The sequence below is a fragment of the Urocampus carinirostris genome, chromosome 2 (assembly GCF_059441175.1).
Source record: "Urocampus carinirostris isolate Australia breed hairy pipefish chromosome 2, RoL_Ucar_1.0, whole genome shotgun sequence".
In the NCBI taxonomy this organism is placed as follows: domain Eukaryota; kingdom Metazoa; phylum Chordata; class Actinopteri; order Syngnathiformes; family Syngnathidae; genus Urocampus; species Urocampus carinirostris.
Genome location: NC_142350.1, coordinates 44,616,225 through 44,628,747, shown reverse-complemented (window position 1 = coordinate 44,628,747; position 12,523 = coordinate 44,616,225). Strand labels below are relative to the sequence as shown.

Genomic DNA, 12,523 nt, shown 5'->3' with positions numbered 1-12,523 from the left:
GACGAGGGAGCCAACACTGAGGAGCAACAGTGACCCCTAGCGGATAGAAGGGATAATCTATGAAGTAGAGCCCCGGGATACGATATGAAATTGACGTATAGCGGGGATGTGGAAAACTTTGGTAATTAGATATTCCCTCCCAAACATTCTGTACACCAAATAAAACAGATAACAAAATAAAACAAACAAAGTAAATAACATCATAAAAAGCGGAGAAGTCTTCATTTACCTTTGGCATGACGTGACTTTGACCTGGTACAGTGGATTAGCAGATAGATGCAGAGGGGGAGGAAAAGGTGCATTCAAATTCAAACTGATTTTAAAGTTATTGACCAAATTGATGGTAGAAACCACATTTTTTGGAGAAAAAAAATGAACTTTTCATGTAGGCCAGACCAGATTAAAGAGTAAAAAAAAATAAGGAGAAATTAGGAAAAAGAAAGGAAAGCAATGAGAAAAGGGGAAAATAAGAAAGGAGAAACTGAAAGAAAATGAATAAAGAAATTAAATGTAAAGAAGAGGAATGAAATAAAGAAACTAAAAATAGTAGAGAGGAAGAAAGGAAATAGAGAAAATTGAGAGCAAAAACAGATCACGGAAAAAGGAAAAATGGGCAAGAAAGCAGCACCCTTAGCACCGAAATGTCTGACAAATATGTCTGCTCCCTTTTAGGTGAGAGCTGACATAATTGTCAACCATGTTTCATAAAATTACAATATTTTCAACCATCCATTATCTGCACCGCTTATCCTCAATAGGGTTCCGGAGGTGCTGGAGCCCATCCCAGCTATCTTCGGGCAGTGGGCAGGGGACACCCTAAACTGGTTGCCAGCCAGTCGCAGGGCACGTTGAGACAGACAACTCACTCGCTCATTCACACTGAGGGACCATTTGGACCGGCCAATTCACCTGACACGCATGTTTTTGGAATGTGGGAGTGCCCGGAGGACACCCACGCAAGCACGGGGAGAACATGCAAACTTCACACAGGAGGTTCGATCTCATGTCCTCAGAACTGTGACGCACACGCGCTAACCACTGCGCCGCCGTGCTGCCCACAATATTTTCAACCTATGCATATCTTAAATCCACCTTTATAAGACGACTCGTGTATTTTTGCTCATTACTTAAATCTATAGTTGTCTTTTAATGAATGTTTTTTTTTTTACATTTCGGAGGCACTAAATAACACACAATGTCCCTTTAACAACATGAAGGGAGTAACAAGACCCTCTATTAAGGAATTACGGATTTCTCTAGAAGTTGTCGTAGGTACGAAATAGGACACATATTGTAAGCACTAATACTCATCCAAAGATTTGTCCTTTTGTTGAGATTAGAAATCTTGATCCATATACTGTATTTACCGGACTATGAAAGGCACCTGTAAATCCCAAATTGGACAGAAATTTGAAGTGCTCCTCATAGACCGCTGTATAGGTGGATAAGATTAGAAATGCACAGAGAATTTACTGGTATGCAATACCATACAAGGTTCTGCAGTAATAATGTATTTGAGCAATGATTGATCAAATCGATAGAAATCGCTGACCTAAACATTGCATGCAGCATGTCTGACTTATTGGTGTTGTGCCACCATGAGTAAAAATAATGAAATGAAGAGATAAGCTCTAATGCCTTTTTGTATGTCATCTGTAACATTGCTGGTTGAGTGAGAATGTGTCAGCGCACTCACCGCCACTACACTGGTTTGATAAGGCGCCTTATAATTCGGTTCTTATAATTCGCCTTATAGTGCGGAAAATACCTTCAACTACTAGCAACCGTCTCGTTGATTCAAAACAATAATACATATTGTCCCTTTAACTGTAAATCGAGGTGCAGTATTCAAAATATGTGCCTTTCCTCAAAAAATGTTGGAATCTGTAAATAGTGACAGAAAGTGTCTCCAAGACAACTGTTGTAGTTTTTTTTTCGTAAACGGCATCCTTGGGTCGGCAGACGGTCAGGTCAAACCGGGGTTGCATTCCATTTTCTGTACAAAATCAACACAAGATGTCTCACATGCAGGCGAGTAGGTCAATGTCTCTGTTTGCTGGGGTCAATCTTCTCCAGATGAACGAGCGGTTTGAGCTGCTCGGCGAAGGCTCGCATGTCCTCCGACACCGTGTCGTGCCCGGCCGGCGCCAAAACGCTCAACTCTACCAAGTAGGACAGCGAGAGGCGCTCCGTGTTTTCGGTGTTGCCGGGCACCAGGATCCTAGACAGCTTACTGACGGCCACCTTCATGGCGCCCTTGCGGAAGAGGTGCCCGTTGGCCAGGAACTCGTGATCCATGCGGAAACCCATCTCGTTGAGGAAGTCGGGCAAGCTGTGCGAGGCAGCCACGTCCACGCAGTTTCGTACCAGGGCGTGCCGGCTCTTGTCGCCCACTTCGGGCTGGCCCAGGTAGCGCAAGTGCCAGGGTGCCAAAGGTTGTGAGAGGGAACGGCGGGCGCGCAGGATGAAGGGGTTACCTTGTTGGCCTTTCAGGAGGTAAACCAGCTCGTGGTCGGTGAAGGTGGAAGGCTCCGTGTTGTCGCAGAGGCCTCGGAGGCGATGCAGGAGGCTCTCCAGGGCCTGGTCCAAAACGCTTCCTGAAAACAAATGGACGACACTGTGAGGGTCGAATCAGTTAAGCCAGAGATAAATGTCAAACTCGGTTTGGCATTAGGACCGGATCCAGACTTTCTGTTCTCAAGCGGGCCTGATCAGTAAAAAGAATGTCAAGTTAATATGTTTAGATTACCATAGGTTTTCAGTATTCTGCTTCATCATTATCAGCCGTGAGCAAAGCGAGGGTGGCGATAATGATTTGTTTGGAATCTAAGTATGTATATTTATATGCCGTCAAACTCGGAAAATAAGCCAAGACTTTTTTCCGGAGCTTTCAACCCCTGTGGCATAGGCAATAATGCGGCCAATTTATGCATTTTTTTCTGACGGCCGCCAGGGGCGCCAGAGCAGCAAAGCTAAGTGGAATATCTGTGTTGAGGAAGACGCAAGTTTAATGTAACTCGGCTCTTTGAGTAAAAATAAATCTAGTATGAACAGACCTGTGGATTGGCTGGTCCAAATTGTCCCTAGGTGTGAATGAGCAAGCGAGTTGTCTGTCCCTTTGTGCCCTGCGATTGGCTGGCAACCAGTTCAGGGTGTCCCCTGGCCACTGCCCGATGATTGCTGGGATGGGCTCCAGCACCCCCGCGACCCTACTGAGGATAAGCGCTGCAGCTAATGAGATGAGATGAGATGAGATGAACAGGACCTTCATCATGGAAAAGGTGTCAATGGAAAGGGGAGGGCTAACTACCAAATTGGGAATCATTTTCTGAGTCTGTTTATTTGTAAACGGAAACATTGTGGCATACTGGTGAGTTACCCTGGCTTTATAGTTTTTAGGCATCTAGTTTTAGACTGATCGTGATGTTTCTCTGATGAGTATACAGTGGAACCTCGGTTCTCGACCATAATCCGTTCGAAAACCGATTTGTTCGATCACGGAAATCATTTTTCCCATTAAAAGTAATGTACCGTATTTTCCGCACTATAAGGCGCACCTAAAAGCCTTTATTTTTTTCAAAAGCTGACCATGCGCCTTATAATACAATGCGCCTTATTTATGGATCAACATTAAGTTTTCCAACTAACTTGCAGCCGCCGACTCGATTTTCCCCCGAACGCCAAGTAGTACGCGGTGGATGGTGGGATTTATTTACCGGCGTTTCATTGGCTAACCAATGTGTCAATCATCAGTTGAATCGATCACTATTGGCTAAAGTTATTCGGAGGTCAAGAGGCGGATCCTTCTTATCATTTACAGACTGCCATTGGCTCAAACGGCAAACAAAGCCTGCAATTGGCCGAAAAAGATGTGTCAATCATCAGTTGAATCGATCACTATTGGCGAAAGTTATTCGGAGGTCAAGAGGCGGATCCTTTTTATCATTTACAGACTGCCATTGGCTCAAACGGCAAACAAAGCCTGCAATTGGCCGAAAAAGATGTGTCAATCATCAGTTGAATCGATCACTATTGGCTAAAGTTATTCGGAGGTCAAGAGGCGGATCCTTTTTATAATGTACAGGCTGCCATTGGCGTAAACAGCGAAACAAAGCCTGCAATTGGCCGAAAAAGATGAATGCGTATAGCATGTGGCCGATGGCATAGAGAAAGCATTTTTTTCTATTCTGTATTTGTAAATATTGTATTCTCCTGGATTTACTACCCTCACGGATATAAGAGGACATTGCCTGCACATTATTATGAACACAATGACTTCGGTGAGCTATTCCCGGTTTTATATTGTCTTGTTTCAGACTGAACTCGATGTTTCTGTGATAAGTGGCGCAGATAATGGATGGAATGGAGTGTCTATTTTTAAATTAAACTCAATTCCAAGTGTTTATTGTCATATGCACAGTAAAGTTGCGAGCGAAAAAGAAAATAGATACGAAGGAATGGTTATCATTTCTTGAATCCCAAGACTTTAACCTTCCGAATGATGGAACGATGCATTTGAGTGACATCTTACGGACACCGCATTCGCACGTGTTCTCGACACGTATTTGCGTCTTTGCAAGCTTACGGAATGTTAAGGGGGTAATAAGTTGGACTGAACTATCTGACTGTTTTGTCCACGTTCCCATTGTAGCGCCTTATAATCCGGTGCGTCTTATATATGTCAAAAATAGGACCAAAAACTATTTTTTCGGGGTGCGCCCTATAACCCGGTGCGCCTTACAGTGCGGAAAATACGGTAAATCATTTTAATCCGTTCCAACACCCTGAATGTTTACCATAAATGTTTAACGTAAACATAAAGCTAACCCGGGCTAATCGTACGTTCGTGTTATCGTAATCTTCCATACGAAAGATTACGCTAACATGAACGTGTAAAAATGAAAAACAAGTCATTTAGCACCCGGGTCTCCACAACAAGTGGTGAGCGGTTCATTGGAGAGGCGGCTCGGTTCCAACACCCTCAATGTTGGGCTCCGTTCCAACACCCTGAATGTTTAACGTAAACTTAAAGCTAACCCAGGCTAATCGTACGTTCGCGTTATCGTAATCTTATGAATAGGATTTCTTACCTTTGTGGTGGTCAGCAGAAGGTGCTCGTATACCTCCTTCATATCTGGCTATTTTTTCTTCCTAAATGCCATAGTTGTACGCACTACTTTTCTTTTTTCACCTGCAGCAACTTTGCTGATTGCACTGACTTTCTTCGGAGGCATAATAAGGGGCTAAAACACCAGTACACCGCTCAGCATCGCACCCTAGTGTACGCACCTACGCATTACCGGCGTTCGAACTCCGATTTTTTGACCGAACAGCAAAGCAAGAATTTCTCGCAATTTTTGGTCGGACTCCGATTTGTTCGAACTGAGAGGCGTTCGAAAACCGAGGTTCCACTGTACCTTGAATCCCAAGAATTTAAGCTTTCCAATGATATGTGGCATGTTGTATTTCAGTTACCGGTGACATCTTACAGACGCGTAGCTGTTTATCAAAAGTCTGGCAGCCCACCAGCGGGATGTCAGAACATAAAGTTACCATATACTATTAAAACTCTTTCTGCGTACGGTCTTTCTTTGTAAATATCTCATGTTTCAGTGTGGGCATGTGCGGCTTATAATCCGGTGCGCCTTATAGTCTGAATTTTATGGTATATCTGTTTGTCTGTCTGTCTGTCCACCTAAGAAAAGGGGTAAGGAGTTTAGATATGACCAAAATCGTTCACAGGCAGTGAGGTAGGTCACCCTCAATGTGAAAAATGCCAAAAAAAGCTTACTCAGAAGTTTTGGTTTTGTTGACTCAGCTTTTTTTTTTGTTTTCTCCTTTGGTTCTTTACATCTTAGGTTTGATGTTTTCCAAACCATATAAATGTAGACAATTACATATTTGGGCTGTTCATATCCCCATTTAAGGATTTTAGTCTTGATCTGGCCTCAGTCTTACTCTTTGGGTTTTCCCTCCTCATGTGCCAATAACCCTGCAAACAAAGGGAGAAAGACACCCTAAAATGCTTTGGCGTCTCAACATGGGTGATGCTCTAATGTCGCACAGCAATTCCAGTTCAGCCTATTTTAGTAACCTACTCTACATATTATAATCAAGTATGCAAATAGATAAGCACAACACATTTATTTACTAACAGTAGGGAGAAACATATTTTTATGTTTGCCATGTGTTAAAGGGACAGTGTGTAATATTTTGTGCCTCCTAGCGGTACAAAACAACTTGACAACAAATTTGAATACTTAGCCAAAATACATGAACTATCACGCCAATGTTAATTTTTATTATTAAAAAAAATCATGGGTCGAAAAATATGCGCCATGTTTGTCAGGCAAGATTCAGCCAGGCTTTGCATTTTATCACTGGACCTCGCTAATACCAGACAACATAGTGCCATGTAGTGGTCAAATATTAAACAATGGGGCTTTACCAAGTTTATTTTAACAGTTGAGTGAAAGCAGTTTTACACCTGAACCAACTTACCGTACAATTTAAACTCAAGTGGGAGCTATAAAAAATATATATGGCCTTTATTGTTGTACTGGTTTGAAATGAATAAAAAATAAACACGAAATAAATTTTTAGCTGTACATTGACAATAAGATTAGACGACATCAGATCAAACTGCTACTGCCTTTTCCAGCTCTACTTAGAGAGGTGAATCACAAAGATTTTGCTTCAAGATATTATCATTATTATTATTATACTTAAGTATGTGCTAACAATGCCCAGTTGAGTTCAAAGAGGCTTTATAAAAAAATTCACTGTGCCTATCTGCCTTTATCTTACTTTTGGCAACACTGTTCCCAGGACACGCAACACATGAGGTGGAAGAAAAGGGGAGTGAGAGTGACTTTATGCTCGTCATCGCAGTTTTTTGTTAGTGGAGCATGAAAATGGTAGAAAAATTAAAAGGACCATTTCTAATGTAGTGCAAAGATCAAACCCCAACTAAAGATGAAAAAAAGAATAGTTTGTACAATCACTTGTAAGAAATGCTCGAACTTGATGAACGAGCTAACTGAGGCAGCAATCAGGACTTTAAGCCAGGAGATAGCCGCAAAGAGTAACTAGGTTTCAAATTCCAGGCAGCATCTTAATAACACATATGTAGTGTATCCCATACGTAGGATGATTCTGGCGGGCCGCCAGGGTTTAATTGGTCCAACCAGAGTCTCAGAAATTGTCACATTAAAATAACAGAATAATATGTTCAAACATATGTAAATGTGAAATTAATCGAACGTTTAGATTTTTTATTATATAAATGATCGCAAACGCCATGGTATGTATTTATTATACGTATCTCTGTCAGTCACAGGTAAAGTTGGTCAGTCCGCCCCTCGCTCCGTGCTAAAGCGCTATCTGTGTTTGTCTCTTTTTTTATATCTTTTAACATTTGCCATGCCGGATTAAAAAGCCAGAGAGGCCCCATGTGGCCGTAGTTTGCCCACCCCTGGTGCAGTGCAACTGAGAAAGTGCTAAAAATCACAAACAAGAATACAACCTACAGAGAATCAAAGTGACCGAAAACACACTATTTTACGATGTTCCCGTAGCAGCAATGTGGCAGACATTTATTTCAGCTCCATGTTGGTGACGCTATGTACAATAAACGTGTATTTCTCGAGCTACGAGGTTTTTTTTTAATTGCATGTTTATATGACAGTTCTTGCACTTTTGCTAAGTTTTCAAACCAATATATATATATATATTTTTTAATATTTTTACCACTAAGAGGCACTAAACAATACACACTGTCCCATTAAGCATATATATAACGGTAAAATGGTAAGATATGATTTCCTTTTACATATAATATTTTGTTTTGGTTACATAATTCAATTACTGTGAAAAGTCTTTTTAGACTATCAATGGCACTCCTTTTTGATTCCTTTTTGCTCATTTTTTTCCATAAATGGTTTTAATTTAACTGTTCCTTTTATGAACCGAGGGAAGGATATAAAAATGTCAATCGATCGATTAACCAATGTCACTTTTTTTTGTTCTATTCGTAAATTAGAGGGATAAAATATTTTAAGAGCGATCATTTTGCCATTGCTGTTGCAACACATTGAAACTTATTGTATGGCAGTAGATGCTGCGCTCTGCTGGTTGGACAGACATATTGCAACATATTTTCTTTTCATTTTCACAAAATTGATTTAAACTCAATAGCGTTCAGCTGCTTTGATACATTTGCTCAAAACAAATAAAATTTAGATCAAGCATAATAAATCAGGGAAATAAGCACAGTAGCCAATAAAATTTTACTTTGAGTACACCTAAGAGCCATAAATAGACTAATTTAGAATAGAAAAGGTCTTAGGAAGTATTTTTTTTGTATTTCTACAAGTTTTCCTTGTTTTCACTACTTCTGTACTTATTTAATGCATCTTTAGTACTCTTAGCATTTTGAACTACTTTCTCAAAACCTTTTTGGTACTTTTTTTTTTTACACAATTTGCAATATTTTTGCCTCCTTTTATTCAGTACTTTGTTAAACACATTTTCAGTACTTTTAACACTCTGGTAATACCTTACGTACCTTTAAGTACTCTTTCACTTTTATGTACCTTCTTCCATTCTTTTGATATTTTTTGTAGTACTTTCAATCATCTTTTCAGTACTTTTTACACTTCTGCAGTATTTTTCCAAATCATTTTTGCTACTTTTTCCCAACCTTTGCACTAATTTTTACTACTTCTCAGTACTTTTAAAACTAGTTCTGAGTACTTTAAACACACCGGTAGTATATTTCTTACTTTTCAGTACTCTTTTACTTTTTTTGCATACCTTTTCTAAACCTCACATTTCTTCAATACTTTCAATAATCTTTTATCTACTTTTCAGTTATTTTACACTTTTGAAGTACCTTTTCATACTTTTACTTTTCCAAAACATTTTGGACTATTTTTCCATACTTTGCACAATCTTTCACAAATTTTCAGAGCTTGAATATATTTACATATTTTTCCATGTTTCACTATTTTTCACTACTTCTCAGTACAATTTTCACACTTTTCCCCGATTAGCTGTACCATTATGTCTTTTGAAGTACTTTTTGCTACTTTTCAGTTCTTTTTCTTTCAATTATTTTTTGTATTTTTTCCATATAATTCACAGTGGTTCACTAAGTTTCAGTATTCCCAAAGATTTTTGACCACTTTTCAGTACTTTTTACACATTTGTAGTATCTTTTCAATACCTCATAAACGTTTTTTGGTACTTTTTCCTATCAGTGCACTGTTTTTCATTATCTTTTCAGTATTTTCCTGCATTGTCAGTTTTACTTTAACCAATTTTCAGGACTTAACACATACCATTCAAATCATTTTTCAATACTTTTTTCCAGTACTCTTGTCAGTACTTTTACCACACATTTTACGAATGTTCGCTACTTTTCTAGGCAATGGTCTTTAAAAATTTGTCAGTCCTTTTTTATAAAACATGTTTATATTTTTCAATACATTACCAGAAAATGTTTGGTACTTTTCCCATACTTTGTGCTATTTTAAACTACTTTTTGCATATCTTCAGTTCTCTGTGATACTTTTTAGTGCTTTGAGTGTATTCTACACACTTTCCAATCGTTCTTATTTTAGTCTTTCAAAATATATCAGAGACATTCTATGTAACTTATTGAATTATTTTCTACTTCATTCAGCCCTGTTTCTAATACTTAAATGTTAAATGTTTTCACCTTCAATTTCCCGGATCTGCCTCTCTCAGTGCATGTAAGCAATTATGAAGCTTAAATCCAAATTGTATTTTGCAGAGGGGATACAACTTACCTTGCAAAAGGTATTCCATCATATTGATGGTGCCGCCTGTCACCGGCATCACTGTGACTGGAGGAGCCTCCATATTCACCCGTTTTAGATGAATGTTTTGCACCTAGAGTCTAAAAAACGTAGTGTTTTTAAGTAAGTAATCATGCAGATTGGCACAATAAACATCGCTAGGTTACCTGCAACGACGACCAGTGTGGGTCTGCAGAATCGACTTTACCTCCACAGGAACCCCCGATAACCCAGGGGGGCTTTTCCAAGCGAACTTCTTGTTCAGAGTCGAATTATTTCAAATTTCTAGTGAAGTTCGCCCTCCAAACTGCGCCTTTAGGCCGAAAGACACAACGTGATTTGCAGGTTCCTTTTCTCCATTCAAACACTGACTTAAGCTAGCAAGCTAGTTAGCTTTATCTATTGTGTAGCATGTAAGCTTGCGAGCTAATTAGCTTTAGGTTGTCGCTGGGGGGCAGTTTCAATAAAATTTGAATAGAAAGTACTGTTAATTAAACAGAATTTTTATGGGGAGCCAACTGTGACTAAATAAATATTAACTAAAAAAGGTAAACAATGAAAGTATTTTTGCGTTGTCACTAATTTATGCGTGTTTACAGATTTTCTTCTTTGTGTAACAATTCGAAGTTTGGCAACAACGCCCCGGTGCAATTTCGCCACCTAGTGGTGAAAAAGTAATATCAAACAATTTACTGAAAAAGCTAGATCTGTATTTAATCTTACAAAGACACTTATTTTATTTTTATTTTATCACTCTTCTGTCACTAACTGCCGTAACTAAAAAGAGAAACATTAAACATGTGTAAACAATACAACATTAAAAGACGAACTTTTGAAAATAAATAAAGAAGTGCACATTTTTTAATATAAAGAGCTCCTTTTTTTAAACCGTTCTTTTAATTAATCTGTTGATCTTAACTGGACTTTTTAAAATGTTTAATCAACGTCTTTATATTCATGTATTTATATGTTTGATTTATACTTTTTTCACATTTTTACTATTCCTTTTTTTACATTATTTAATTTATCTGTATTTATTAAATGTTTGTATTTAATTTGTTTTATGTTTATTTTTAATACACATTTTTTTCTTTTTTAAAACTTTCTTTTTTATTGTTGATATATAAAGGCATACAGGCTACTAGTATAGTTTTTCATAAGAATGTAATATTTTGAAACAGGATATTTGAGTTTTCACGTTGGTCATCGATAATAAATCATTTCAATTTCTTGTAATTAATCCGGACATTTTGGGTTCTTTAATTAATTGCATTACAGAAAATAAAGACCTTGATCACAAAATTCCTATTTCCCGAGACAGTCAATAAATATTAATGGATGTATAATCAATCATTAGTGTATACATGCTCCTTTCTAACAATAATCACAAAATAAAAATACTCCATTATATCAACGAATCACAATCTATTTTTAGTAACCGCATCTGATTCAATTCTGCAGAACGATGGTATGACTTTTGGTCCAGAACTGCTTTTGTTCTGAGGTTTGTGCAACATTTTAAAGGTGTAATAATCCGTAAATCATTTGTTCAGGTTAACAACATAATCATGCAACAGTTACAAATCTTTAACTCACTGGCGCCTCACTCAAAGAATAACTCAAGTTTTAACACGGTAGTCTAGTGTTTTTCAACCGTTTTCGAGCCAGGGCATGTTTTTTACTATGGAAAAAAAACGCGGTACCCCACTAACAAATGACACTGAGCAGTATGTTTGATTACAATATAATTTATAATACCCCCAGTTTTTACAGCATTGACACTTGACAATGGGCAGCACGGCGGAACAGTGGTTAGCGCGTGTGCGGCACAGTTCTGAGGTCATGGGTTCAAATCCAGCTACCGGACTTCCTGTGCGGAGTTTGTATGTTCTCCCAGGGCTTGCGTGGGTTTCCTCCGGGCATTCCAAAAACATGCATTTTTTTCCTGTTTTCTTCATTTGTTTGTTTTTTCCTAGCGTTTTACTTCTTGAACTTGTTTTTTTGGTTCTTTATTTTTCTTCTTTTTTGTTTTGTTTTATTTTCCTAGCTTTTTACTTCTTATTTATTTCTTTTTCTTTTATCTTCTTTTGTTTCTTATTTCCTAGCTGTTTACTTTTTTAACATGTTTTTCTTTTGTTCTTTATTTTGTCTTCTTTTCTTCTTTTGTTTCATTTTCCTGGCTTTTTACCTCGTTTTCCTTGCCTTTTCCTCTTACTTATTTTTTCCTGCTTTTTCTTACTTCTACCTTTTTCCTTTCCTTTTTTATTTCCCTTTTAACAAGGTTTCTACTTATTTTCTCTTGCGTTTTTCTTTTTTCTCATCTATTTATTTTTGATCTTTTATTTTCTTCTGCCTAGCTTTTTTCTTCTTTTTCACATTTGTTTCTTCTTTTGTTCTTTTCTTTTCTTCTTTTGTTTCATTTTCCTAGGATTTGTAATTTTCTTTCTTGTTATTTCTGCTTCCCTGTTTTCTTTCAGTTTTCTTTCTTTTCTCACTTTACCTTTTCCTTTTATTTTTGTTCCTCTTTATTTTAATTTTCCCCTGTCTTTCTACTTCTTTTGTTTTTATTTTTTTCCTTTTCTTATTTTATCTTATTTTTCTTTTGTTTCTTTTTTTCATTGTTTTTTTTTTTTTTTGGTAATTGTTTTAAACATTTTGTGCTTGATGTCAGATAATAATTGGTACTAAATGGATTAAGCAAC

General features: G+C 37.7%; 1 protein-coding gene across 1 annotated transcript; it reads right to left on the bottom strand.

The window, feature by feature from the left end:
- Positions 1 to 1,113: 1,113 nt before the first annotated feature.
- med18 (mediator of RNA polymerase II transcription, subunit 18 homolog (yeast)) lies at positions 1,114 to 10,442 on the bottom strand. Its single transcript, XM_088326705.1, has 3 exons — positions 9,989 to 10,442; positions 9,813 to 9,922; positions 1,114 to 2,597 (listed from the first exon to the last, which is right to left on the bottom strand). The coding sequence occupies exons 2-3, from the start codon at positions 9,883 to 9,885 to the stop codon at positions 2,041 to 2,043; spliced, it is 630 nt and encodes a 209-aa protein (XP_088182831.1). The 5' UTR covers positions 9,886 to 9,922; positions 9,989 to 10,442; the 3' UTR covers positions 1,114 to 2,040.
- Between the last annotated feature and the right edge of the window lie 2,081 nt (positions 10,443 to 12,523).

Coding starts and splice junctions, on each gene's coding strand:
- med18 (XM_088326705.1), bottom strand. CDS start 9,885: ATGGAGGCTCCTCCAGTCACAGTGATGCCGGTGACAGGCGGCACCATC. Junction 2,598..9,812: donor GATGGAATACCTTTTGCAAG/GTAAGTTGTATC, acceptor ATTTGTTTTCAG/GAAGCGTTTTGGACCAGGCC.